The following is a 27,612-nucleotide window of genomic DNA, read 5'->3' on the forward strand; positions in this document are numbered from 1 at the left end:
TGAAAATAAAGACCCAAGACAAGAATTTGGCACAGAGGTGAGATTGGGCATGGCACACCCATGTCACATATCAGAGGGCCTGCGTGCAAGTCCCTGCTTCACGTCCAGCTCCACCTTCCTCTCAGGGTGCACCCTGGGAGGCAGCAGGTGATGGATCAAGTAGTTGGGGCCCTGCTACCTGTGTGGAAGAGCCAGACTGAACTGTGGGCTCCTGGTTTCAGCCTGGCTGAGCCCTGGCTGTTGCAGGCATTTGGCAGAGTAGCCCAGAGATTAGAAGCTCTGTGTCTATCTCTCTGCCTTTCAAATAAACAAAAATAATCATCTTTTTATGATGACAAGAAACGGTGGATGCATAAATAGAAATAAAGTGTTAAGAATTTAAAGGTTTAGAATAATTGGACTAAAGGAAGTAAAACAGGAACAATTATAAATTAATTAGCCTCTGCCTCTTAATCATTAATTCTGTCATTTTGACCATGGAACCATAGATCTGACATGCATATGTGATTGTAGTAACGAATGCATCTGACATGCAACTTATTTTTCCCCCAAGTGTGAATTACAGTTCATACAGCTTTTTCTGCTTTGTCAAAAGAATAAATGTCTTTCTAATGCTTTATAGAAAATTGCCAACCAGTACATTATGGTTAATTTTTTCCGTGATTTTGTTAGAAGAGACTACCTCTCTTCTTTCCAACTATTCCTACCTGATAGCTATTAACTGTGCTGCATGTATCTATATTGTATCTATATTCACTCATGTATTTTAAATAACTAGTTTAAATTGCAATGAAATTGCACCCTGTGTTTTGCATTTATTTGACTGAACCCTGCCACTGCAGTCTCCGTACTTATTCAATGCTTGCTAGTGGATTACTTACAGCTATCCTCCTCAAGAGATCATGTAAATCCTCCTTTCATTTCGAGAATTGTAGGTTTGGAATACAGAAAACATTTTTATAATACCTGCATTATCACAGTGTTACGGTTCTGACACTATTTTTTATTAAAACTTGCCATTTATAAGAGTTTAGATTTGAATCATTTTTAAATCTCACTGGGTACTGAAGCTATGTGCCTGATAGAGAGATGTGATGGTAAGCTTTTCCTTTATTGTTGAGTTTTAGTGTTAGGGCCTCTTTTTAGCTGCACCATTTGTTTTTCTTCCTGTCTTTTGCAAAAATAATAGAGATATTGTACTTTCAGGAAGTTGTGTTTAAAGTCAACAAGTTATTTAGAAAATATTATGGAGAAACTTTATAAGGGAATGTAGACTTAATATAAATCTATTATTAACATAAAATAGTTGGTAGTTTTCATGAGTATATGAGGATAGAACATTATTTTATATGGAAGTCAATTTTCTTTTACTTTAAAATATCACAAATCACAACTTGGATGTAGACTTGCTGGGAGCTTTGTTTTTTTATTTTATTGTATGAACTTTTAAAAAATAAATTTAATTTTTTAAGAATGATTACATGGTTGATCAGGGTGAGAAGGACTGAGGTTTAGGGAAAATTGGGTGTACTCATTGCTTCCAAATTTGCTATTTCTTCTTGTTGTTCCTTGGGGAAGGGGAGAGACCAAAGGGGAAACCACTCATGACTTTCCACACGTCCCAGTACCCAGGGATGAGGAAGCATCACCTCACATCAACCCAGAGTATCCATGTGTACGTAATCCAAGGGTTTTGTCCAAGTGGTTTGGATAGTTCTGAAATGTTGCCAGTTTCACTGATCTGAGGATGATGTCACCCTCCCAATGTCAATTGGCTCTGTTCACTGAGAGTTTTTTCTGTCATCATATATTTGGGATAGTTGTCCAGTTAGTTCTGTTTTTCTGCTATAGCACCAAATGAGGTACCATATTCTCCTTATACAACAGGGCCTGTGTCCACTGCTCCACTTTTTTCATTAAGTAGGATGTGTTCTTCCAGGCAAGTCCAAGGACCCAGGCCGGGTGTCCCAAGCATTGCTGGATTCCTCACCCCTGGGGTTCACAAACCCAGTACCCAGCTAGTAAGTGGACCCCAGGATCCGGGCCAGGCAACTGGATTCCTTGCTCCTGGGGTTCACGAACTGGACACCCACTTCACAGGCAGGAGCCAGGACCTGGGCTAGGTGACTTGAGCCCTGCCTGATCCCATGCCCCTGGGGTTCATGAACCTAGCACCCATCTAAAAGGCAGGCTGCAGGATATGGGCCAGCCGACTCAAGCCCCACCAGTATGAACTTTAAATTTTGTTTTTAATATTGTTTACATAGTTGAGAAGAATGCATGCCTACATGGGCCTCTAATTAGGGTGGGAAGTCAAGTACAGAGGAAGGTCGGGGGGACAAAGTTTCAGCTTTGTTTTTCTACTGTCTGCATGGGAGGAGAGGGAGAGGACTGCTTCTTGCTGTCAAACTACATCAGCACCTGGGGATTGGGGATGGTCATCTGATGATATCTTAGAGACCCCGATGTCAGGAAAAGTGTTCCAAGGGTGTTACTTGAGTGGTTTTGAAAGTTTTTAGAAGTTATTGATTTCATTGCTCCAGGGTTGAGAAAACCTTTCCAAGGCCTATTTGTTGACAAAGTTCACCTTTAGCATCCACAGACCCAGGAACAAGCTGCAAAGCTTGGTCAGGAGAACTGTCCAACCTGCTCTGCCTTCCATCCTCTGATGAAGCATTTGACATCCCCTACTAACCTAGATGAGCTGGCCGTCGTGTCCCCATGTGCATCTGGGCATGCTGTCCACTGCACAGGCATCAGCAAGAGTGGAGAACCAGTCCTGATATATGCACTGTAATGTCAGATTACACAGCCTGTGACTTTTCCCTGTGGTCAGGGTCTGAGTCCAGTGGTCTAGTTGTGGAATCTCCAAGAAACCTCACCCGGGGTGACCTCAGACCTGACTCTTGTGTGCAGCAGTCAGTGTAGAATCATATTCATTCTGTCATTGGTATCAGCCAATGTGCAGCTACCTGGTCTGTTCCACCTCAGCCCCATATCTCACATGTCACCCAGCCAGCCTGCCACAAACCCATTCCTCAGGCATACCAGCCTAGTTGGGGGTGATCCCTGCCAACTCTCACCTGGCCCAACCCCAGCCTTGGTCTTACCATGTGCGTCTCTGCTATGGCCTTGCCTGGCCCAGTCTGTCACCCATCCAGCTCCCATGCACACCCGTGGGTGCTGTAACTTAGCTCAGCCTGGTCTGCCTCCAGCCCTGGTTCTGTGCTCACCAGTGAAAGGTACAACCTAGCAGGGGAATGCCCACAGTTCCCTTGCTAGGCAAGTTCCCAGCCCCAGATCTTGCACCTGCCAGAGGGACTGTGGTCTAGCCTTATATGCACGAGGTCTGGCACTTGCCAGCTGGTTGTACCTAATCTGGCTGTTTTGTGTGCCAGCAGGCATGGCAGCCCAGTCCACGTTAGCCCAGCTGGTCTCTAGCGTGGCTTGCCCCCAGTCCCATCTCTCAGGCTCAGTAGTGGAAGCATCAGCCCAACAAGTAGGCCCAACAAGGCCTACTTCCAGCCCCAGGTCTTGCATGTGCCAGCAGGTGCTAACAGCCAAATCTGAGTTGGTTTGTCCTCAGTCCCAGCATATCCTAGCAGGTGCTACAGCCTGTCTCAGCCTGGCCAGCTCCCCAGTCTCAGCTCATGCCAGGGAGTGCAGCAACATAGCCCAGCCTGACCCACTCACCCTCATGTGAACTGGCAGGTGTTGTGGTCCAAGCCAGCCTGGCCTGCACCCTGTCCTGGCTCTCACTCATGCCAATGTGTACTGTAGATTGACCCTACTCAACTCACCCCCAAATCTGGTTCACATATATACCAACAGGTGTTGCATCCCAGCCTGGTCTAGCTTGCTCCCAGCTCCAGCTCTTGAACTCACCAACGGGAGCTGCAGCCTAGCAGTGGAGTTCTTCAGGTCCACTATCGGGTCCACTTCCAGCAGTAGATCTTGTGTGTGGCAGCAGGTGCTACAAGACAGACTGACATGGCCAGCCCCTAGTCCTAGCACTCACCATCAGGTTACTGTGGCCTATCCCAACTGGCCTGCACACATTCTAGCTCTCACCAATAGGTGCTGCATCCTAGCCCAGCCTGGCTCTCATGTGAACCAGTGGGTACCACAGCATAGCCTGATCTGTTCCAATGTATCCTGGCTGTTGCACATTGTAACAGTCTGACCCACCCCAGACCTAGCCCACATACATGCCAATGGGTGCTACAGTCTTGCCCAGTCCAGTCTTCCCACATTCCTGGCTCTCACATTCGCCAGTGGAAACTGCAGCACAGCTGGGGAGTCCCCAGAGTTCAAACAGGCCTGCTCCCAGCATTCCCTGGGTCTTGTGCATGCTGGTGGGTACTTCGACCCGGTCTGGTCTGGCCCATATCCAGTCTCATCTCTTACTGACAGGTGGGGTAGCAGGTGCTGAGGCTTGGCCCAGCCTGTTCTAAGACCTAACACAAATACTGAGGAGTGCTGCAGATTGGCCTGGCCTGACCCACCCCAGCCCTGGTCCTTGTGCTCTCCAACAGGAACTGTTACCTAGCAGGGGAGATCCCCTAACTCCCCTACTAAACTTTCTCCCAGCCCCAGATCTCATGTGTGCCAAATGGGGGAGTAGCCCTGCTTGGATTGTCTCCCCTCAGTCCTGGCCCTTGCATGTGCAGGAGGTCCCACCCGGCCTCCTCCCAGTCCCAGCTCCTGGGAATGTCAGGTAGGTTCCTATCAGGTGAATTCTGTGGTCCACCCTGGCTCATCCTGTCACAACCCCAGTTCTCTACCTAAACTAGTGTGTTTCACTCCTATTCGGGATGTGAACCAGTGGATGGAGGATCTTACTTTCTGTCTCTCCTTGTTTCTGTAAATCTGCCTTCAAATAAAAGAATACACTTAAAAAAAGGACAAAGATTGTTAAACTAGATTTTAAAAAGCAATAATAATATAAGAAAATAAAAGGACACATTGATCAATATGTTTCCATATTGACTTTGTTAAAGACATTTTTAGGGACCATTTACTTTATGGCAAGCATAGGACCACACAGCAGCTGACATTATTGATTCAGTCTGTGACTTTCTGTCATAGTGGCTGGTAGAAGGGAAACACAGTTGGTAATTTTAGGATTTTTTGTTTGTTTTTGTTACTGTAAATCATGTTGCAGTCAACACCTCTGTTCATTACATTTTGTCTGCCTGTCAAAGTTATTTCTTTAGAATAGATTCCAGAAGAGAAAATTAAATCCCCATAGTGCTTACATTGTCAACCTAAATGAAACAGTGACATTAGTTTTCTTTCAACAGAGCCTTAAACAAAACAAAACAAAACAAAATAACAAAAAAACCAGAGCCTTGATCAATTGTTCTTTAAAGGAGAACTTTAACGTTTCAAATTTGTTTTGATTTGTAAAGGTATGTTGATCTTATATCCTGTAATCTTGCTAAACTCACTATTCTAGGAACCTGTTGATGATTGATTCTTTTTCCTTTTTTACCTTGTTGCACTGGCTACAACTGCTAATTTTTGAAAAGATTTATTTTATTTTTATTGCAAAGTCAGATAGAAAGGAGGAGAGACAGAGATGAAGATACTCCATCCAATGATTCACTCCTCAAATGACCACAATGGCCAGTGCTGCGCCGGCCAGAAGCCGGAAGCCTCTTCTGGGTCTCCCATGCAGGGGCAGGGTTCCAAGGCTTTGGGCTGTCTTCTACTGCTTCCCAGGCCACAAACAGGGAGCTGGACGGGAAAGTGGGGCCACTGGGATTAGAACCGGTATCCATATGGGATCCTGGTTTGTGCAAGTCGAGGACTGTAGCGACTAGGCTACTATGCTGAACCCGCCCCCCCCCCTCCATTTTGTTTTAAAGAGTTATTTGAAAGACAGAGTGGCATGGAGGGAGAGACAGGAGAACGATCTTCCATCAAATGGTTCACTGGCTAAATGACTGCAGTAGCTGGAGTTGGACCAGACAGAAGCCAGAAGTAAGAAGCTCTAATCTGGGTCTCCTATGTGGATGACAAAGACCCAAACACTTGACCCATCTTCTGCTTTCCCATGTCTTAGCAGAGAGCTGAATGGGAAATAGAGAGCCAGGCTGTCACCAGAACTCCATTATAGGGTGCTAGCATTCAAAGAACATCTTAATCCACTGTACAATCATGCTGACTGATTTCTAATATTATGTTGAATAAAGGTGATGTATCTGCTTGCCTTGTTCAACATCCTTGTCTTGGTCTCATTGTTAAGGGGAAATATGTGGGACATTTACCATTGAGTATAATATTACTTGTAATTACTTGTCTGAGAAGACTTCAAAAGTTTGTGGGAAAATGGAATTAAAAGATAAATATTTTTGATCCAAAAATGTGGAAGCTATGTGCACTTTTTCTTTTTTGTTTTTTAAAGATTTATTTATTTTTATTACAAAGTCAGATATACAGAGGAGGAGAGACAGAGAGGAAGATCTTCCATCCGATGATTCACTCCCCAAGTGGCCGCAACGGCTAGAGCTGAGCCAATCAAAATCAAGGAGCCAGGAATCTCTTCCGCGTCTCCCACATGGGTGCAGGGTCCCAAAGCTTTGGGCCATCCTTGACTGCCCTTCCAGGCCACAAGCAGGGAGCTGGATGGGAAGTGGAGCTGCCAGGATTAGAACTGGCGCCCATATGGGATCCCAGGGCGTTCAAGGCAAGGACTTAAGCCAATAGGTCACGCTGCTGGGCCCCACTTTTTTCATAATGCACAGTTTATATAGACTTTTTAAGGAATCCTTGCAGATATATTTTATAAACTTTATTAAGTTAAGCTAGTTACTGAGTTTTTATCATGCATAATTTATTTTGAAATTTGTAAATTATTTTTCTAGATTGATATTATATGTAGTTCTATTTTTATATTACTAGATTCTATTTGCTATATTTTGTTGAGTAATTTTGCAATTGTTTTCATGAGGAATATTGGTCTATAAGGTTTGTTTATTTTTGTACTTTTTTGGTTGATTTCAAGATCAGGGTAGATAGAAAGATCCTCCATCTGTTGGTTCACTCCCCACATGGTTGTAATGGTCAGAGTTGAGCCTATCTAAAACCAAGAGCCAGGAGCTTTTCTGGATCTCCCATGCACTTGCAGGGTCCCAAGGCTTTGGCCGTCCTCCACTGTTTTCCCATACCACAAAGAGAAGCTGGATAGGAAGTGGAGCAGCCGGGCCTGAACGGGGACCCTTATGGGATCCTGGCACTTAGAGGTAGAGGATTAGTCAATTGTGGTGGGCCCAATTTCTGTCTTAATACCCTGGCTTCATTCTCAGTATTGGCAAAGTAGCAATTTGTTTAGTCTTGGTCCTTCTCTCTCCCTTATTTGTGTAATATTTTATGTAAAAATACATTTAATCCTTTATCTTTGCTCTTTACCATGATTTTGATTTTGATTTTAAATGTTATTTCAAGTGGCTATTTTCTGATACAAGTTTTGTTTGATAGCTTATAATTTTTGTCTACTGATGTTACAGCATAATGTGTTCAGCCTCTGACTGTGAAACTGACATCTTATAAGAGTGCCAGTCCAAGTATTGTCTGCTCCAGTTCTGATCCAACTCCCTGCTAATGTACCTGGGAAAGCAGCAGAAAATGATCTAAATACTTGGGGCCTGCTACCCATGTATGAGACCTAGAATCCCCTGGCTCCTGGCTTTGTCCTGGCCCAGCCCTGGCCATAGTGGCCATTAGGGGAGTGGAGAACCAGCAAATGAAAGAGCTCTGTTTCAGTCTTTCTCTCTTTCTTTAACTCTGCTTTCCAAATAAATCTTCAGAAAAATTTCTTGTATCTAATCAAACGAAAACAGTTAAACCTATACTGAACCTTTTCTGGAAAGACCCTCACTGAATTAACTGTGGTACCTTCTGTTGAAAATGGATCAGGAGACTTTTGCTTATTTACATTCACAAATACCTATTTCTGTTTATTTAGATTTATCTATATCTCCAGTACCTGATACAGTGCTTGTCGCTTAATAGATACTTGTTAAGTGGGTGGAAACTTAGCAGAGAAAAACACCATCCTTATCTCTGTAGAACTTTTAAGCTAATGATAAAGCTAGATTCAATTTGAAGAAAAGATCATAAATGCATATAGATGGGGATGAAAAGGTCAATTTAGTCCAGCTTAGTTGTAAGTTTTAATTTGAAGGAGTCTTAATTTTATTCAGGAGGAAATTGGTAGTCATAAATTTTTGAGAATAGAACACTTGTGAGAAGAAAAATAGTCTCCTTTTGGAGGACTGCTTTGGGAAGGCTAAGACCTTTTTTGTCATGAGGTCAGTCAGTTCTGAGCTTCCTCATTAACTATGGGTATGGATAGCAAGAAGCAGAGCTGTTGGAAGGCATCACTGGCTTTCAAATTGTTTTGGTTCAATCATCCAAATACTGGACTCTGATCCTCTCTATAACCAGAAACACATGTTTACCCATAGAGGTTTTCTCTGTTTTCCTATTTTTCTCAGTTTTTCCTTAAAATATTAAAAATTTAAATGAGAGCAAAAAATAAATTATAATCATGTACAACACTTTCCTACAAAATTTCATCATAACCCACAGATGCTTAAAATTTTATTAAATTAGTTCAGCAGAATGGTGCACATTAAAATTCCAGGAACCCAAACTGTGTTTATGTTCATTCGTACTCACTTTATAATTCATAGTCTTATATAAAGCCATTGATGTCAGGCACAGAAATTATTATAGGAAAATAATTTGTTTTCATTTTTTAAAGATTTATTTGAAAATCAGAATTACAGAAAGAGAGAGAATGAATGAATGAATGAATGAATCTTCTATCTGCTGATTCACTCCCCAGTTGGCTGCAGTGGCATAAGACAGGATCCTGGAGCTTCATCCGGCTTCCCATCTGGATGGCAGGATCTGAAAAACACCTGGACCATCTCATGTTGTTTGTCGTGGGTCACTATCAGGGATGTGGATTGAATTTGCAGCAGCCAGCTCTTGAACCAGCACGCATCTGGTGGCTTTTCCTACTTTGCCACAATGCTGTCCCTTGACTTGTTATGTTGCTAAGAATGCCTTGTGAAAGACTGGAAATTAAGCACAATACTGTCTTTAATATTTGTCTGCCAGAACGGATAGATAGACTTGGGTAATTAATGGTTGCTGAGATAGTCAGTTCATTGCTGACTCAGTGTGCTTTCAAACATCCACAAGAGCATTTGGATTTGCGTTATTGCTTTACTGATTCTTTCCTCTTAGGAAGTTTTTTCTGTCTGCTCCAGTAGTTTTGAGATTTTTGCATACTTTATGTATGTTTTTTATTTATTTTTTTTAAAGATTTATTTTTATTATTTTTTCATTGGAAAGGCGGATATACAGAGAGGAGAGACAGAGAGGAAGATCTTCCATCCGATGATTCACTCCCCAAGTGAGCGCAACGGGCCAATACTATGCCGATCCAAAGCCAGGAGCCTCCTCCGGGTCTCCCACGCGGGTGCAGGTTCCCAAAGCTTTGGGCCGTCCTCGACTGCTTTCCCAGGCCACAGGCAGGGAGCTGGAAGGGAAGCGGGGCTGCCGGGATCAGAACCGGCACCCATATGGGATCCCGGGCATGCAAGGCGAGGACCCTTAACCACTTGCGCCACCGCGCCGGGCCCTTATGTATGTTTTTTAAAAACTTCCCATCACCATGGAATAAATTTCACAGCTATTGATATTGTTTTAATCTTATTTTATTTATACCAAGACCCATATTTCACATTGTATATTATGGATATATGCATATATATATATTTGATGATTCTTAAAAATTGTTTTCTCTAGGAAACATAAATTTTGAAACAATGATGGAGATTCTTCGAGATAAACCAAGTGGCATTAATATGGAGGGTGGATTCATGACGACTGCAAGCATGGTTTCTGTTTTACCTCAAGACCCCAGCCTGCCCTGTGTTCACTTCTTTACAGGAACTCCCGATCCTGACCGGTAAAGTACAGAATGCTATAAACAAGCAAGAAGTCAAAGGGTACGATAGAACCATTAGTTGATGACTTTGTCAAGTTATATCCAGATGTCAATCTCCAACACTGAATATCACCCTCCAACTGTGGAGGGTGAAGGAAGAAATGGTCAATTAGTACTTCATTGACATGGTTTATGCACCAGGCCCTTTGTTAAGTTCACAAGAATATAAGGCTACACAAAATTCCAAAGAATATCCCAAGAGTATCAGGGAAGGCAAAATTGTTTTCACCAATATGACAGGAACAATTAACATGTAACATCATTGATAGTAAACTGCTAACCACATGGAATCTTGAAAGGCTTAAAGGGATGCTAAATATTTTTAAATATATTGACATACCAATTTAATGAAGACTCTTTTTTTCTAGATCTGTTTTTAAGCCTTTCGTATTTGTGCCACATATTTCACAACTGTTGGATACCAGTTCACCCACATTTGAACTTGAAGACCCAATAAAAAAGAAACCAAAGCCTGACAGAAGACACCCACTCTACCAAAAACATCAACAGGCATTGGAAATATTAGAAAATAATAAGGTATGATTAGTTGATCCTCTGTGTCATTTCATATCAAATAGAAAGTTTGATTCATTCCATTTATTGAATTTCAGGCTCTCAGCTTTTTTCCTTCCTTCATATAAAAAATAGATTTGGAAATATTTTAGATGCTCAGAGTGCAATAGAGCATTATTATCTTTTGTTTCCAATTAGTAATGTAAGAGGTCTGTTTTAGAGAAATTTAGCATATTAAACATAATAGTAACTAATATCAAGCATGATAGTGCTTTTTTAAAATTCTTATTGCAAAGTCAGATATATATATATATATATATATATATACAGAGAGGAGGAGAGACAGAGAGAAATATCTTCCGTCCGATGATTCAATTCCCAAGTGACCTCAACAGCCTATGCTGCGCCTACCCGGAGCCAGGAGCCCAGATCCTCCTCCAGGTCTTCCACGTTGGCACAGGGCCGCAAGGTCCCCAGGCAGTCGCTGACTGCCTTCCCGGGCCACAAGCAGGGAGCCGGTCTGGCAGTGGAGCTGCCAGGACCAGAACCAGCACCCACATAGGATGCCAGCACACTCAAGGCGAGAACCCAAGCCACCAGGTCACGGCACTGCACCTCTCCTTTTAAAAATTACAATAGTACTTTCATCTATTTATTTTTAAAATATTTTATTTATTTGGCCCATTGTGATGGCTCAGTGGCTAAATCCTCACCTAGCAAGTGCTGGGATCCCATATGGGTGCTGGTTTGTGTCCTGGCTGTGCCACTTTCCATCCAGCTCCCTATATGTGGCCTGGAAAAGCAGTAGAAGATGGCCCAATGTCTTGGGACCCTGCACTCACAGGGCAGTTACAAAGAGAGAGAAACTGTATGGTTTCATACTGAAGGTTATATTAAGGTTGCAAATCTGTTTTGTTCCATTCTTCCATGATAATTCAGATTTTTAAAATTATGCTCACTTTCTCACTTTCTAGTAACTTTATTTTAGCCTGCTGTTTTTCTAGTTACCATGGTAACTCATTAATACTAATAATTCCTTTCTTTCCTTTTTCTGTCTTGCTGAAACAAGGAGGCAGTCTCAAAGAAAATGTCTTTTAGTTCCTTGACCCCTTAAACAATACTGTTCTGTTTCCCTAATTTAGTAATACTGGTCTTAAATATAGAAGATCTAAACTCATAGAAATAACTTAGCTCAATTTTCAGTAGACTTCCATACATGATTAATATGAGATTTCTAATTGTCCTGTTGTTTTTTAAAAATCTTGCTAGTAGATTATTCTATATAATTGTCTTTGTCTATTAAAAATAATAACTTGATATTAATGTATTAACTCAATCTAGAGCAATGATTTTTTTCAAAGAATTTAATTTTTTTTCCTTTTCTAAAAAATAAATTTTATTTAGTTGAAAGGCAGAGTGATGGGAGGGGGGAGAGCCTTCCTCAGCTGAAAAATAAGGGAGAAAGCAAGCCAGAAACAACTCAAAATGAACAAGCTTGCATGTAGATGTGGGTTGGAATTTGATTTGACTTATGTGTGTATTTATTTTTATATTTTTAATTATTCAGGAAAAAGCTAAAACTTTGTTGGACAACATGAAGAAACTGGAGAAAGAACTATTTGAAGAGATGGAATCAATGCTTCAAAACAAGCATTTTGATGTGGATAAGATTGTTAATCTCTTTTCTCAAAGTACAAAAGATGAAATTAGAATTTATAACTCAAGTATCAGTTCGTAGATACTATTACCTTACAAATGATATAACCTAGTTGGAAAGATCTAATTTTCTTTAATAGCATCTTGTTGAAATAATGAGAAAAGATAAATGCTGGAATTAGACAGATATATCCTGGAATAGCTAAGTGTTACTCCAGGTTCGCACTTGTGTCATTTTGTTTTTAACAATAGTAACTTTTGTTTGGCAGAATAATTTATTGCTACATAAAGGGTGAAAGATTATAATCATACATTAATTTATGTTTACTGTAATCATGTAGTGCTTTAAAATAACCAATTACATCAAGAAAACAGATTCTTCATTAATAATGGAAAACACTTCAAATGGCAAGTTTTTATTTTCTTTTAGGCAACACCGACCACTTCTAACAAGAAAAATTTTTGGATTTACACATTATGTCTTTATCAGTATAGTGAATTAATTTTATAAATGTGATTTTATTAAATTCAAACTTTTTTGTCAAGACATGGCTGATCAGATAGCTTACAATTCTAGTTAGCATGAGGGGGATGAATTCTCTTTAATGGACTTTTCAACTAATAAGATATTTTTAGAAGGGCTTATCTGGGAGATGTGTGAATGGGATTAGAAAACTGAGAGTTTAGGAGATATAGCTTCATCTTCCTCTCATTTTTACTTCTATTCATTTGGTAAAAACAAGAATAGAAATGAGGTAATGGCAATGAAGCAGAATTATTATGTGTTATTATATCATAAAATTATAATATATTATGTATTATAAACATTGTGAGTTCTATCTTCCCAAGACTAATATTTATTAAAGTTACATACATTTTACCAGGTAGGACAAAACCTGTAAAGATAAAGAAAAGAAAAATCACATTAAAAATGCATCATTTTTTGTTTTTTAGAGTTGTCCGTTTTTGTATTTGATTGCATTGTGTCTAATGGTTGCTATCTTTGGAATAGGATTATAATAAAGAAGTGGATTCTTATATTTAAAGGGTTTCCAGGAAGTTCTTTTTCAGAAGTTCTCTCATAAAAAATACAATCTGCCTGCCACTGCTGTTGTCTAAATCATGGAAAAGACATCAGATAAGAATTCAGATGACTGTGTACCATGTACGGGTCAATGATGGGTGGTCTTAAATGGAAGACTCCTACCTGAAACCTGTATTTCCCTTACTAAAGAGTAAGCATTTCTTGGCTAATCCAGCTACACATTTTGAATCTTATTTCTCTGTGTAGAGTTGGCATGTTTTCACCTTCTTCTGGGCCACTACCCTGGACCAAACTAGCTCTCTCTCACCTGGACCACTGCACAAAACTATTTGCCTCTACCCATTTTTGTACTTTATAACTGCAGCCACAGTTGACTGTTAAAAAATCAACTGTGGGGTTTGGCATGGTGGCCTGGTGGTCTGGTGGCTGAAGTCCTCACCTTGCACATGCCAGGAACCTATATGACTGCTGGTTCAAGTCCCTGTGGCCCTGCTTCTCATCCAGCTCCCTGCTTGTGGCCTGAGAAAGCCCAAAGCCTAGGGACCATGCACCTTGATGGGAGACCAGGAAGAAGCTCCTGGTTCCTGGATTCAGATCAGCTCAGTTCTAGCCATTGCAGCCACTTGGGGAGTAAACCAGCAGATGGAAGATCTTCCTCTCTGTATATGCCTTTCCAATTAAAAAAAAAAAAAACTGTTAAAACAGATCAGCTCAGCTCTGGCCATTTGGAGAGTGAAACAGCAGATAAAGATCTTTCTGTAAGTCTGACTTTCCAATGAAAATAAATATATACATTTAAAAAAAAATAAGTGTGATGCTAACCCCCTCTAAGATTTTTGAAGGTGTTTTTTAGGGGCCTGACATGGTGGCTTAGTGGCTAAATTCCTCTCCTTGGACACGACAGGATCCCATATGGGCACCAGTTCTAATCTTGGCAGCCCCGCTACCCATCCAGCTCCCTGCTTTGAGGCCTGGGAAAGGAGTTGAGGATGACTCAAAGCCTTGGGACCCTGCACCTACATGAGACACCCAGAAGAGGCTCCTGGCTCCTGGCTTCCGAAAGTGAAGAGTTCCCATAAACTCCATCCCATACCTTCACAACTTCCTGCACTGTCCACATGCTAGCAAGTTTGTTAACTGAGAGACCCACACTGACATGTCGACATGTCATTATCACCCAAAGTCCCTGGTTTACAGTAGAGGAGGCTGCTTTTTTTTCCTTTATTGGAAAGGCAGATCAGATTTATGGAGAGAAGGACAAAGAGAAAGATCTTCCATCCACTGGTTCACTCCCTAAGTGGCCACAGTATCCAGAGATGGGCTGATCCAAAGCCATGAGCTTCTTCCGGGTCTCCCAAGCAGGTACAGGTTGCCAAGGATTTGGGCTGTTCTTGGCTGCTTTCCCAGGCCACAAGCAGGGAGCTGGATGGGTAGTGTAGCAGTCAGGACACAAACCAGTGCCCAGTTAGTATCCTAAAGCATGCAAGGTGAGGATTCCAATCACTGAGTCATGGCACAAGGCCTTGAGGCTGCTCTTGATGTACATTTTGAGTTTTGGCAATGCATTCTGACAAGTATATACTGTTATCCTGCAGAGCACTGCATGACCTAAAACATCCTCTATGTTTTCCTATTTTGGCCAGCCTCTCATCTCTGCTGATCTTGTTACTGATTTTGAATTGATCTTGTTATTCTCTCCACAGTTGTGCCTTTTCCATAATTCTATGTGATAGGAATCATGATGTGTGTAGCTTTTTCAAACTGCCTTTTGAAATTTAGTAGTAAGATTTAAATTTCCTCTGTGTTTCAGTTATTTCTTTTTTTTTTATTATTATTGTTGCTTACATTGTATTATGTAGTACAGTTTTATAGGCGCTGGGGATTCCCCCCACCCCTCCCATACCCCTCCCCCCATGGTGGATTCCTCCACCTTGTTGCATAACCATAGTTCAAGTTCAGTTGAGATTCATTGCTTGCAAACACATGCCTAGCATAAAGTTCAGCGTCTTATTGTCCAGATAAGTTCAGTGGCCTCTTGGGGAGACCTTCTATGGTCTGAAGATAGGTCTAACAGAGTAAAGATCCGGTCAGTTAAAAGCCCCAACAAGGCCTCAGTATCAATATACAACATTATGGAATTAATTGACATAGTATTGGGTAAATTCAGTTATTTCTTGCTAGTGTTAAATGTTATCCCATTTTTGTACTTTCCACTTTTCAAGAGCATTTTGCTTGCTTCCAAGTTTTGACAATTATGAATAAACTTACTATACAGTTAGTCAAGCTGCCTTGGATGTCTGCATTTTCTGAGTGTGCCTGGGATGCAGTCCTGACTTCCCTGCTTCTGAAATAGCTTACTGCTAAAACACCTAGGATTCCTGTCACCCTGTGGAAGATCCAGATGGAGTTCTTGGCTCTTGGCTTTGAGCCACCCTAGCCCCAGATATTGTCAGCATTTCGGGAATGAACTAGGGGATGGAAGGTAGCTCTCTGTTATCATTCTGCCTTTCAATTAATTAATTTCTAAAAAATAAATTTATTTTGAAAGTCAGAGATGGGAGGGGATGAGACAGAGCCTTCATCCACTGATTCTCTCCTGAGATGGCCACAGTGACCAGTGCTGTGTCAGGCTGAAGCCAGGAGTTAGGAGCTTCATCTGGGTCTTCCAAAGGAGTGGGAGGGGCCTGGATTGGACATGTAATAGCTAGAACAGAAACTGCTGCCCATATGGGATGCTGGCATTGCAGGTGGTAGCTGTACCCACTATATCACAATGCTGGGCCCCTAAATGAATTAATTTTTTAGAATGCATGTGGGCATATATTTTCAGCTCATTTTGGATAAGCAACTAGGAATGCAATTATTGGATATTATAATAAAAGTATGTTGTGTAAGAAACTGCTAAACTGTCTTCCAGAATGGCCACCATTTTACATTCCCATCAGCAGTGAATGAGAATTACTGTTTTTCTATACTCTAGCAGTTCTTGTTGTCAGTGTTTGGTATTTTGGCCATTGTTACAGATATGCAGTTGTATCTTCTTGCTTAATATGCAATCCCCTGATGGTATAACAAGTTGGGCAACTTTCCATATGTTTAATTGCCATCTGTACATCCTTTTTGGTGAATTGTCTATTCAGACCTTTGTCCATTTTTAAAATCAGATTGTTCATTTTCTTACTGTTAAGTCTAAAACTCTTTTGGAGATTTATTGTCCTTAGCGCTGAAGGACAATCCCTAACAAAGGCCAAGAAGATCCTGCTGATCTGCCCTGTCTATTATCTCATATATTACGCCATTTTCCCCTTTGAAGATAAATTTATTTGAGAGACCGAGTTAGAGAAAAAGAGAGAGGGAGAGAATATTCCATCTACTGTTTCACTCCTCAAATGGCTATAACAGCCAGGGCAGAGCCAAAACAAAGCCGGGAGCCTGGAACTCCTTTTGGGGCTTCCATGAGCTGGCAGAGGCCCAAGCAGTTGGGCCATCTTCTGCTATTTTCTCAAGTACATTTGAAAGAGCTGGGTCAGAGTGGAGCAGCCAGAACTTAAACCAATGCCTATACAAGATGCTCAGTGTCACAGAAGGCAGCTTGACTGCTGTGCCACAAGGCCAAACCCTCACCATTGTTTTTTAAGCTTTAACTACGCTAGTCTTTCAAGTCCTCCAATGCCCAGAGTTCCTTTTTCAAGGATATACTCTGCTTGTTCCACGTGCTCGTCTTTATGTAAGTAAGTTCTTTTCATCTTTCATAGTCTTGCCAAGACATGATTTCCTTAGAGAATTTCTTCCCCATACCACAAGATCAGATCCCTCATGCATGCTCTTGGAGCCACATGTGAGCCTATAACATGTCAATTATATTTTTGACATCTACTATTCAAAGTAGTTCTATGAGGGTAGGGATCATATTTGTTTTCACCATTGTGTGCCCAGTGTTCAATAGCATGTCTGGCATATGGTAGATGTTGAATATGTATCTGTTAAATGAGCATTCAAGTACTGATATCAAGAATCGCCACAGGCCTTTTCTCTGACAGTTCAGATTTAAAGTTGAGAAAATTGCCTGGACAATCCATATGACTTGGTAGCCTTTTATGAGTCTCAAGCCAGCTTGCTACCTCTTTCCATATTAAAAATGAGAATAAGAACTTCCCAATTAAAGGATTATTATAATGATTTGAATTAATTTTATAAAAGAAGTTGCAAGACTTTTACTCTTTAAATCAAATGTGATATTTGGATAATAGGTACTAGTATGAGTAATTAATGCCTTTGTGCGTTTTAGAAAATTTTAAGTTTTCCTAAGTTTCATCTGTGCATTAAGAGTAACAGTAGAGGAGCTCAAACTAAGCTTTTTATGGAGGGTAAAAACTGAGGTGTTTTTTACCATCACTTAAACCAAGGGAATAATCTAGTCAGTTTAGTATTTTAGATAAGGCTAGTTTTTAAAAAATCTTTGGTTGAAGTGTTTATTTGTTAATATATATATATTTAAAATATATGTTTATATTCAACCAAAAATTATGCTCTGGAAGTAATTATAAAGCTTAGACTCTTGGGAAGTTCCTTCATGTAAAAATTGTCAAAAACAGATCTACTGAATAAATGGTATTGCTTTTTGATCAGTTTTATCAGGCTTTTAATCATAGTAATTGCAGAAATTTATAACCCTATTCTTCCTTAAAGAACAATAGCCTTTATGATCCTGGACTGTTTTTCCAACCATCCGTCATATGACTCCATATGCCTAGTGGTCTAATGCAGTTTAACATTTACATGATAGATGAAGGGGCGAAAACGAAAAGCTGCATTCTGCTGCATGGAAAACCAGTAAAATAATCATGTCACATTTTTCTTGCTTTTGAAGTTTGCTGATCATTAATCATTCTTAAAATGGTAGGTATACTTTATCTTATTCTACAAATATTAAAAGTGTAAGCTAGGCATGGAATTATTCATTGAAAGTTAAGGAAACAATTGACTATGCTGAAGATTAGTATAAAAAGGGTAGTTTTAATCAAAATTGTAGCAGATTCATTTTCCCAGCTATGACACTGCATATTTGAAATTATGAAATGTATGAAAAGGAATCTAACACCATATTGATTCATTCATAAAAAATGTTAACTGAATGCCTAATTGGGCAAGGTCCTGTACAAAGAACCCATAGGGGCATGAAGAATAGAACACTCTAAGGAACCCTTTTAAGAAAGCATTGAGAACCTAAAGATCTCTGTGAGAGTTTCTGCATTATTCAGATCACTCCAAGAAAAGATGCCAGCAATGCAAATTAAAATAGACATTTTATTGAGAAACTTGCTTTGTCAGTGATAAAGTAACAGTTACAAATAATTTCACGTAATAAAATTAGCATGTCCTTAATTCTAAAAAACATCTCTTAAAAGCCTATATTATCTGAAACTGCAGATCATTCTGATCCAACGTTTTTTTTTAGTGTCTCCCATGGAAAAATATTTATTTCAGATGCCATTCCTACAAATAACAGAATATATGTGGTATGACTTGTTCACACATTCCCCGCTGGAACCTGAGTTGCCTGCATGCATGTGAGTATTTCTGTTACTGTAACTGTATGTCTCTTGGGCACCAGTGAGGCTTTACACTTACCCTGAACATTCAGAGTTGCAATGTGGTCATAATCATTTTTTAAAGTTTAGTAGCAAGGCAATTCAATTTGAAAATATCCTCATTCCCTAATTAGAAAGTTGATGCAGTTTAGTAGTATATGGAAGCATAATTACTACACACACAGCTTTCCATGCAGGTTTCTTTAAAAATTATATACTTGTTGGAATAAAAGGGCAGTGGCACTAACCCTATCAATTTTCTAAATGGCTTTTATATATGAGACACTAAAAATAAGAGATAATTAAATAAATATTTAAAATTGTGTCTTAAATAAGTTAGATCAGCACTGACACCTAATAATTAATATGTGGTCAATGCTCATGTGAATTGATCTCTTTTTAATTAACATAAAGCTCAGCTGAAGGTGCTCTGGTCTGAATGTTTGTGTCCCCCTAAAATGCATTTGTTGAAATCTAATCCCAATGTGCTGGCATGAGTAAGGGCTTTTGGGAGTCAGTCAGGTCATAAGGACAGAGCCTTCATTAGTGGGATTAGTGGTCTTCAAGGAAGCTGAGTTCTTCCTTTCTCCTACATGAAGACAGAGCAAGCAGCATGGTCTGTGGACTAGCACGTAAGCCCTCATCACACACTGTGTCTGCTGGTGACTTCTGGAATGTCCGTCTCCAGAACTCTGAGAAACAAGCTAATTCATAGTGTCCCGATAGAGCAGCCTGAATGGGCTAAGACACAGGGCATCCAGTAATTCATGGATGCTTAAAAAAGAATAAATTCTAAAAGTAACAGTAGGATGCTAACTTCTTAAATCTTAGCTTGAACTGTGTTTTTTTAACCATAAACGATAGAGGTTATCCTCCTGCACTGATACTTTGTGAGAATACCAGAAACAATAACATCACAGCAATGATTTTGTCAATAGTAGTTAAATGAATATGCTCCAATAATCAATTGTACAAAACAAAATATCAAATGATATTTCTGAAGGACCGTGGACCTAACATAAAGAAGTTCTTATTTCCTTCCTAGGTTCACAGGTTAGCACTTTGGATAGAGAAGCAAGGAAAAGTTGAACCTTAAAATCAGTGTTCCAGATTGTAAATGAGTCATCATCATCAAGAAAATGGAAAAAATAAAAATAGGAAGACCTTCTTATTAAAATTCTTTTTTGGGGAAGTGCTATAAGTAAATGCGAAGTTTTCATCATTTAAGGTTCATTTCCTGCTAACAATATACATGGCAACTTAAAGAAACAGCTAGTGAATCTGATACTGATTTTGAAATTGCAGTAAACATTTGCAGAAGACAATGATTTTTAAATGTTGACATACTAGTATTATGGTAATTATTATATCAGAACTTTTAAATTTTGATTTGTTTTTCTTTTTTCCAAGTCAGTTTCCTATGAGTTTTACATACACATAAAAAACAGAATGTTAGCATGAAATGAGAACAACAACCAAAAAAGTTGTCAAACTTTCCCAAAGAGGCAGCTGAAGCTCTGAAGCTCTGTTTGTCACTTGCCCATAGTCACACAGTGCAAAGTAACAGATTAGGGGCTAGACTAGGATTCCATGTGGGAGTCTCTCCTTCACAATTTAGGTGTTGGGGGAAGGTGAGGAAGGGGATGAATGCTCAATTTCTTTATATCTTTCCTGATATACGGGGTTTGCATTGATAACAGGAGGACTCCGCTCAGGACTCTTTTGAAGAAATCTATAAAACAAGTACTCATCCCGAAATTCATAATCATTTGTAATATGTTGGATGACTCCCCCTTGCACCAGTCTGTCTCCATATATCACAGCTTCACCACGGTCGGAGGCAAGGCCAACTTCAATTAGCCAGTTCACCAGGTCACAGCCACAGAAGGTCCCAGCAGAAGTCTTTGTACCACACCTGTATGTCAAAGGAATGATTCACCCCTATGTTCTGTAAATCTGGTATCAGCACTGCATGATAGAGGACAATGAGGGAAAATAAAGAGAAACAAGGAAAGACAGCAGTGATAGTTAAAAGCATGGCAGGAATGAAACTGTTGTGAGTATAAAGGGTTAGCTCTCCTGATCCTATAGAGACCCCAGAGGCAAATAAAAGATGCTAGTAATGCTTGTGAAAACAAATTATTAAGCAGCAACAAAAATGACATAGATAATACAAATATATCTTTAAGGGAATTTCTTATAGTAACATGATCTTTTATAATCAAATCTGTTTTGTTGACAGGTAATAAATATATATCTTACAACTTACTATGTCGCAGTTGTACTAAGTAATTAAATTGTCTTAGAACATAATTTTTTTTTTCCCATGGGGTCTTTGGTGACTGTTTTTACTAGTCTATTTGCTGTAGTCATTTTCAGCTTGTTGTGCCCACAAGTGGCCTTTCTTTTTGCTTCAGTAGCAAAGAAAATCATACTGATGTGTTTGTCAGGAATTTGATTCATTAGGAAGCAAAAAAATCAAAGATCTGTCTTGCTACAAATATAAGATTTTAAAAAACATAATCATGAATTTACTTCGTAATTATTTAAAATGTGTCTTTCTAATGCAAATGTGGAGTGTCTTAAGTATGAGCAAATAAAGAAGGAAAGAGAAATGCAAAAATACACTCGATTACATGAATTTTGTGCATTTTTACATGAATATGAAATAGACAACACAGATTTGTCCCCAAGCATCAGTCAAGTTATGAAACAGAAGCACTTGACAACAGGAGACAGTGCATGAAAGCTAAGAGGAAATGAGAAATGGTACTGACATTTTAAAACATTTAACCATAAGTGAATATATATTAGTTTCATGTATGAATTAGATAAGAGGTTAATGCACATAAAAATTTTCATAAATTCATAATATATGAACATAATTATTTCACTTAGTGATAATTTACGTTTCATAACTACAAATTCACTTTCAACAGATGCTTGAATACTCATATTACAACTTGTCTCTGAATCTTCTTCATGCTTGTTGCGCTCTAATTTATATACTAACACTTTCTAAGATACCAGCTGAGTACTACTTGCTTCCTGACGACTGGGATGAGAAGGACAGCTTATGGAGCTGTGCAGAGAATCAGGATGTGATGCTCTGCAGACCGCGGGGCCTGGAAAAGGGCAGGGAACAGACCAGCTGTTGCCCATTCAGCCATCTGGGATGGAGGCAGCTCTGCTGCATTTCCTGACAGTAGTTGGTAAGGAAAATGGGCCTGATAGAGCTAACATGGAGTTTTCCTTAAAAAAAAAAAAAAAAATATATATATATATATATATATATATATATATATATATATATATATATATATACATATATATATAATATACATTAAGCAGCAGTTTTAAAGAGTTGAAATGTCCAGATATTTGGCCTAATGGCTAAAATGTGGGTTATCATATCCATGTGCCACACTGGAGCTGCTGGGATTGCTATTCAGCTCCAAGTCCCAGCACGCATTCCCTGCTGTTGTGGGCTTTTAGAGGCAGGGGTGATGGCTTCCCGTCACCTATATGGGAGACCTAGATGAGTTCCTGGCTCCTTGCTTTGGCTCAGGTCAGTGCTGGCCATTTCAGGCATCTGTCAAAGTAAACCAGCAGAGGATAGCTAACTTGCTCTTGCTGTCTGTCAAAATAACTAAGATAAAATTGTTAAAACTATCCATAGGTTGAAATAATTGTGCTTTTGTGGGAAGGAAGCTAACATTTTTTTCATAATTTATGATTGTCAGAGAGTGGGCCAGGTCCACACCGACATTTTTGTCACTGAATTCAAACCCCAAGAGTCAGATATTTTAAAGTAAGGAAAAAACTGCAATTTAGAAAATTGAACATTTCCAGCTAATAAGTGACAGTTCAGGAGAGCTGAATTCAAGTTTTAATCCATACCTGTAGTCTCCTCTCATTGTCTATACCAGGCTACCTTTGATTATATTTTTATGTATGTTAAATAGTTGCATAATGTATATAAATGAATTATTCAGAACAATAATTTTCATGCTTTCATTTATGCACATAAATATATTAGGTTCTTTATGGGTTTTTTTTTTCTTTCTCTGTGACAACCAGTACTCATGGTAGTATAATGTTTGCTTACTTCAAGTTCATCATTTCCTGCTACAAGCAGAGGCCATACTTCATGTGTTAGAAGAATGGATATATCACAGATTAAAGAGTTGGACTTGAGATGAAATACAAATAGCAAAATTAATTGAGGCATAAATTTTCTTTCATTTTTTTGACAACAGCATTAGTAATATGAAATATCACTAGGAGATGGGTTTACAAAATTACTTATAAATCTTCAAACCTTTGTGAGAGACACTAATTGACAACATGCAATGAATGTTAATATTCTACTACACCTTGGTTCATTCTAAAGTTTTCATTTTTATGGAAATCAGAAGTTATGATGTTTTTAAAACCTAAAATCAAAAATACATGTAATTTTTTTTACATGTAATTTTTAAAATAACAAACTGACCCACAATTGTTTTACCTTTTACACACACAAGGGAACTTTAAGATGTAAATTAGAATTAAAAGATAAGTTTAATTTGGTATTCCAAAGTAATTTTCTTTTAAATCCATGCACAGTTTTTTCCCCCATAATACACATTTTACATTAACTTTTTAAATACCTTCGCATATGTGTTAATGAAAGAAACAGCCATGTATATAGTCAGTTATGACTTATTAGTTGGCCTGTCAAATCAGAAAATTAATCCTCTCAAATATAATTCTCTGGAAACTGCACTGGCTTACCTTCTTTCCTTGACAATGTTTCGGATACATAGGTCACGGTGATAATGCATAAACTGTTGACAGGTCATTTTTATTTCCTCAGATACAGGAGGATCCCTGTTTTCTGCTGTTTCTTTATTGTTCCATAGGAATTCAAGTCTGAAAATCAAAATTTAAGGAGACTATTTTTAAGGAAAGAAAAGCACTCCCTAATCACTCCATCAGAAAACTGTCATGCAGCAAAGCTGTCATCCCTAACGCCCAGACAGGATTACTCTGTGAGGCAGAAACACCCTTCCTCTGTACGCACTTTCTCACTCACGAGCCAGGGCAGGGAACCTAATCATCTCATAAATCCTCTAGATATGTTTGAGCCACATTAGCTTCTACCAATAAATGTTGCTTATTCTTCATTCTACTATTATGAAATGCAATGATAACTCCAAGACCAAGCATTTTGCTTAATTCTTTTTCAATTTCCATACCATAGGGACAAATGCTGGGCTCTGGAGCCCACAGCAATTCTGTTTCTGCAGCTCAGACAATAAAAACTGTTGACTGTTCTACCTGATCAACATTATTCATCTGATAACTGATTTCACTGACTTGCCTAGGATGCTTTTCCTCCTTCATGAAATGATCAGCAACTACATCCTGCTGAGGATGTTGAAGAAGAAAGAGTAGTTATAATTTTTTAATATTTTTCATAAAGCTAGTGGGATAAACTCCATTAGCAATGAGAAATTTTACTAATTTCTGACTTGGAAATAAACAAGGAAGTACAAAGATCTGCTCCCTCCAACCCCATTCTTTCCTCTTATCCCCAAGCTGGAGAATTTCCATTTGTCATTTTTTTCATAAACAAATCTTCAATCTTAATGTACAGATCACTAGCAAAATTCAAGAAGAAAACAAGTTTTTTCATGTTGTCCTTTTGGTAGAAGAATCCTATCAAAATACAGTATAGACTTTTTGGGGCACACTACTCACTACTTCTATTTCTAAAGAGATTTCTAAGTTTCATTTAACTTTACGTAGTTAATGGCATAGATAGAAGTCAGTTCTTGTTAGAATGCAAATTACAGTGCTGGAGTTATAACAATTCTTCCCATCTTTTCCCTGCAATTATTTAAAACAAATATGTGAATCAACAGGTAACCTTTATGTGTATGTGGTATTTTGTAGTCTCCTAGCAGTTACTAAAAGTTTAAAAATATCAGTATCTTAATAGAATGGCTTTGTCATCACCTTTTTGCATAAAGATTTACCTCCAAATGAAATTTACCTTCTTTTAAATGGCAGGATGATTAAATGTTTATCTAATCCAAAGATTCCAAAGGAAATAAATCCCTAGGGGAAAAAAAACAAAGTAATTTTTTTTCTGAATTCAACAATAAAATTTTAAGAGAGAGTGATGAAGGAAGCCCTACATTCAGTGCTTGAGAAAGCCATCATACAGTGATCAGAGCAATAATTTAAACAGAACACACAAGCAAGGGCTCTCGAATTCAGTGCCTAGAGGCATATGGCATACTAACTGCCTTTTCCCAATCCTGCTTTCCTACCGATTATGATGAATGATACAAACCAGTGCTGAGTAACCATATTTACATGACAGCTTACTGGAGAAAAAGGAGAGAGCATGTCAGGGCTATATGTCTTTGTTTTCTTCTTTCTGAAAATGCCCCAACTGTGTTTATATATTTCTGTGTTTTGTTTTTCTGTTAAGCCTTCATGAATTATATAATTAACAAGTGCTGAAATGGCTCACTATAATCCAGTAAATGAACAGAGTTCATGTGAAGTGAAGCTGGCTAGGGCTTGAAGGCTTTAGGGATGATGAGGCAAAAGGCACCAGCTATCAGTCACTTGTAGAACTTGAAGCTGTTCCTTGTGGGATATACTAGGAGAAGGATCTGCATGCAGACTGGTGGGAGGTGAGATGGAGAACACAATGTAATATTATACAAAGGTCCTACCATTTCCACCCCAAACAAAAAGAGGCAAGGAAATCTTACTGTTTCTCCCCAAGAAGAAAATGAGAAGTGGGGTTTGTTCACCTCTTCTCCTTTGAATCACTTAGGCTATATGCTGTGTGGACAGCATTTTTACAAAATTTTTACTTATTTTTATTTTGAAAGGCAGAATTACAGAAAGAAAGAAAAACAGAATAGTCTTCTATCTGCTGGTTCACTCCCCAAATGGCCACAATAGCTGGAGCTGAGCCAATCCAAAGCCAGAGCCAGGAGCCTCCTCTGGGTCCCCTACATGAGTGCAGGGGCCCAAGGACTTGCACAATCCTTGACTGCTTCCCCAGCCCATAAGCAAGGGCCAGGATCAGAAGAGGAGCAGCCAAGAAATGAACTGGTGCCCCTATGAGATGCTGGTGCTGTAGGCACCACCCCACCAGCATTTTAAATTTAATATTCCAGGCACTTATGACCTTTATTTAATGCAGCTTTATTATTTCTGACCCTGGGTTAGCTCTACCAGGAGTGTAAAATTTTTTTTTAAAGATTTATTTTTATTATTATTTTTTTTAATTGGAAAGGTGGATATACAGAGAGGAGTGACAGAGAGGAAGATCTTCCATCCGATGATTCACTCCCCAAGTGAGCGCAACAGCCGATACTATGCCGATCCGAAGCCAGGAGCCTCTTCTGGGTCTCCCATGCGGGTGCAGGGTCCCAAAGCTTTGGGCCATCCTCGACTGCTTTCCTGGGCCACAGGCAGGGAGCTGGAAGGGAAGAGGGGCTGCCGGGATAGAACCGGCACCCATATGGGATCCAGGGGCATGTAAGGCGAGGACCTTAACCACTGCGCCACCACGCCGGGCCCCAGGAGTGTAAAATGTTAAGAGTACAAGTTTTCCATTTAGTACTTTGAACACAAAATCAAATTTTAAGATAAGATGGGTATGAAGTAATCCTTGGGATGCTCATGCTATAATAGTGGTCACCTGTGTCTGAACAACAATTTTTTTATTATGCCAGCACACTGATGAACAAAAAAAAATTGGAGGTATTTCAATATACTAATGGTAGGAAAAAAGTTATACGTATATCTAATGAGAATTACTTCAGATTTAAAAGGCAACAACCCTGATTTTAAATAGTATTTTTTTTCAACCTAATATTGAATCTGTGTACCAATATTCTCTGTTTTAAAAACTAAGGAGCTTGGGGTGTCTCTCTCCCTACTCTTTCGAGAGGTACCCCACCTCCTGGCTTTCTCTCCAGCAGTACTTTCCCCTTTCTTCCTTCCCTTCTCAGCTGATCCCTCTGCAAATAAGCTTCTCTGGCTGAAAAAAAAAAAAAAAAAGAAAAACCAACCAACCAACCAACCAACCAAACAAACAAAACAAACTAAGGGGCTTGGCCTGGCTGTATGGCTCAGTGGCTAAATCCTTGCCTAGCGTACACCAGGATCACATATGAGCACCGTTTTGTGTCCCAGCTACTTCACCTCCCATACAGCTCCCTCCTTGTGGCCTGAGAAAGCAGTCAAGGATGACACAAAGCCATGGGACCCTGTATCTCCATTGGAGACCTGGAAGAAGCTCCTGGCTCCTGACTTTGGATTGGCTCAGCTCCAGCTATTCTGGCATTTTGGGGAGTGAAGCAGAAGATGGAACATCTTTCTTCTTGTGGCTCTGCCTTTTCAATAAAGATCTTTCTCTCTGTCTTTCCTTTTTTCTCTGTAAATCTGCCTTTCCAATAAAAGTAAATAAATCTTCAAAACAAAACAAAAAGAACAAAAAATAAATTAAGGAGTTAAAAGCCAGAGCATTGGCTAAACTGGCTAATCTTTACTTCCAAGCGTGGCATCTCATATGGGCACCAGTTCGTGTCCTGGTTGCTTCACTTCCCCTCCAGCTCCCTGCTTGTGTCCTGTGAAAGCCGTGGAGGACGGCCCTATGCATTAGGACCTTGAACAGTGTGGGAAACCTGGAAGAAGCTCCTGGCTTCAGATCAGCTCAGTTCCAGCCGTTGTGGCCATTTGGGGAGTGACCAAGAAGATGGAAC

The 27,612-nt window shown here is 39.4% G+C and overlaps 2 protein-coding genes across 5 annotated transcripts in view; one reads left to right on the forward strand and one right to left on the reverse strand.

Annotated features, from left to right (window-relative positions):
• Positions 1–19,126, forward strand: part of SCRN3 (secernin 3) — a 33,959-nt gene extending 14,833 nt beyond the window's left edge. Inside the window, exons 6-8 of one of the 2 annotated variants that reach the window (XM_040971740.1) lie at positions 9,826–9,988; positions 10,396–10,564; positions 12,108–13,236. In XM_040971740.1, coding sequence (XP_040827674.1) covers positions 9,826–9,988; positions 10,396–10,564; positions 12,108–12,278 — 503 coding nt within the window. In that variant the 3' untranslated portion in view covers positions 12,279–13,236. Of the gene's footprint in view, positions 1–9,825; positions 9,989–10,395; positions 10,565–12,107; positions 13,237–18,502 lie in introns of those variants that run through there. The other variant, XM_040971741.1, reaches the window with a different exon arrangement.
• A 734-nt stretch (positions 19,127–19,860) lies between these two features.
• The window catches only part of GPR155 (G protein-coupled receptor 155), a 40,824-nt gene continuing 33,072 nt past the window's right edge, over positions 19,861–27,612 (reverse strand). For all 3 annotated transcript variants that reach the window (XM_040971739.1, XM_040971736.1, XM_040971737.1), the window contains 3 exons: positions 24,873–24,937; positions 23,609–23,746; positions 19,861–20,747 (listed from right to left, as the gene is read on the reverse strand). In XM_040971739.1, the coding sequence (XP_040827673.1) occupies positions 20,447–20,747; positions 23,609–23,746; positions 24,873–24,937 (504 nt within the window). In that variant the 3' untranslated portion in view covers positions 19,861–20,446. The remainder of the gene's footprint in view (positions 20,748–23,608; positions 23,747–24,872; positions 24,938–27,612) is intronic.

This window comes from Ochotona curzoniae, unplaced genomic scaffold, assembly GCF_017591425.1.
Source record: "Ochotona curzoniae isolate NIBS_2020 unplaced genomic scaffold, NIBS_Ocur_1.0 contig_2210, whole genome shotgun sequence".
Lineage (NCBI taxonomy): Eukaryota > Metazoa > Chordata > Mammalia > Lagomorpha > Ochotonidae > Ochotona > Ochotona curzoniae.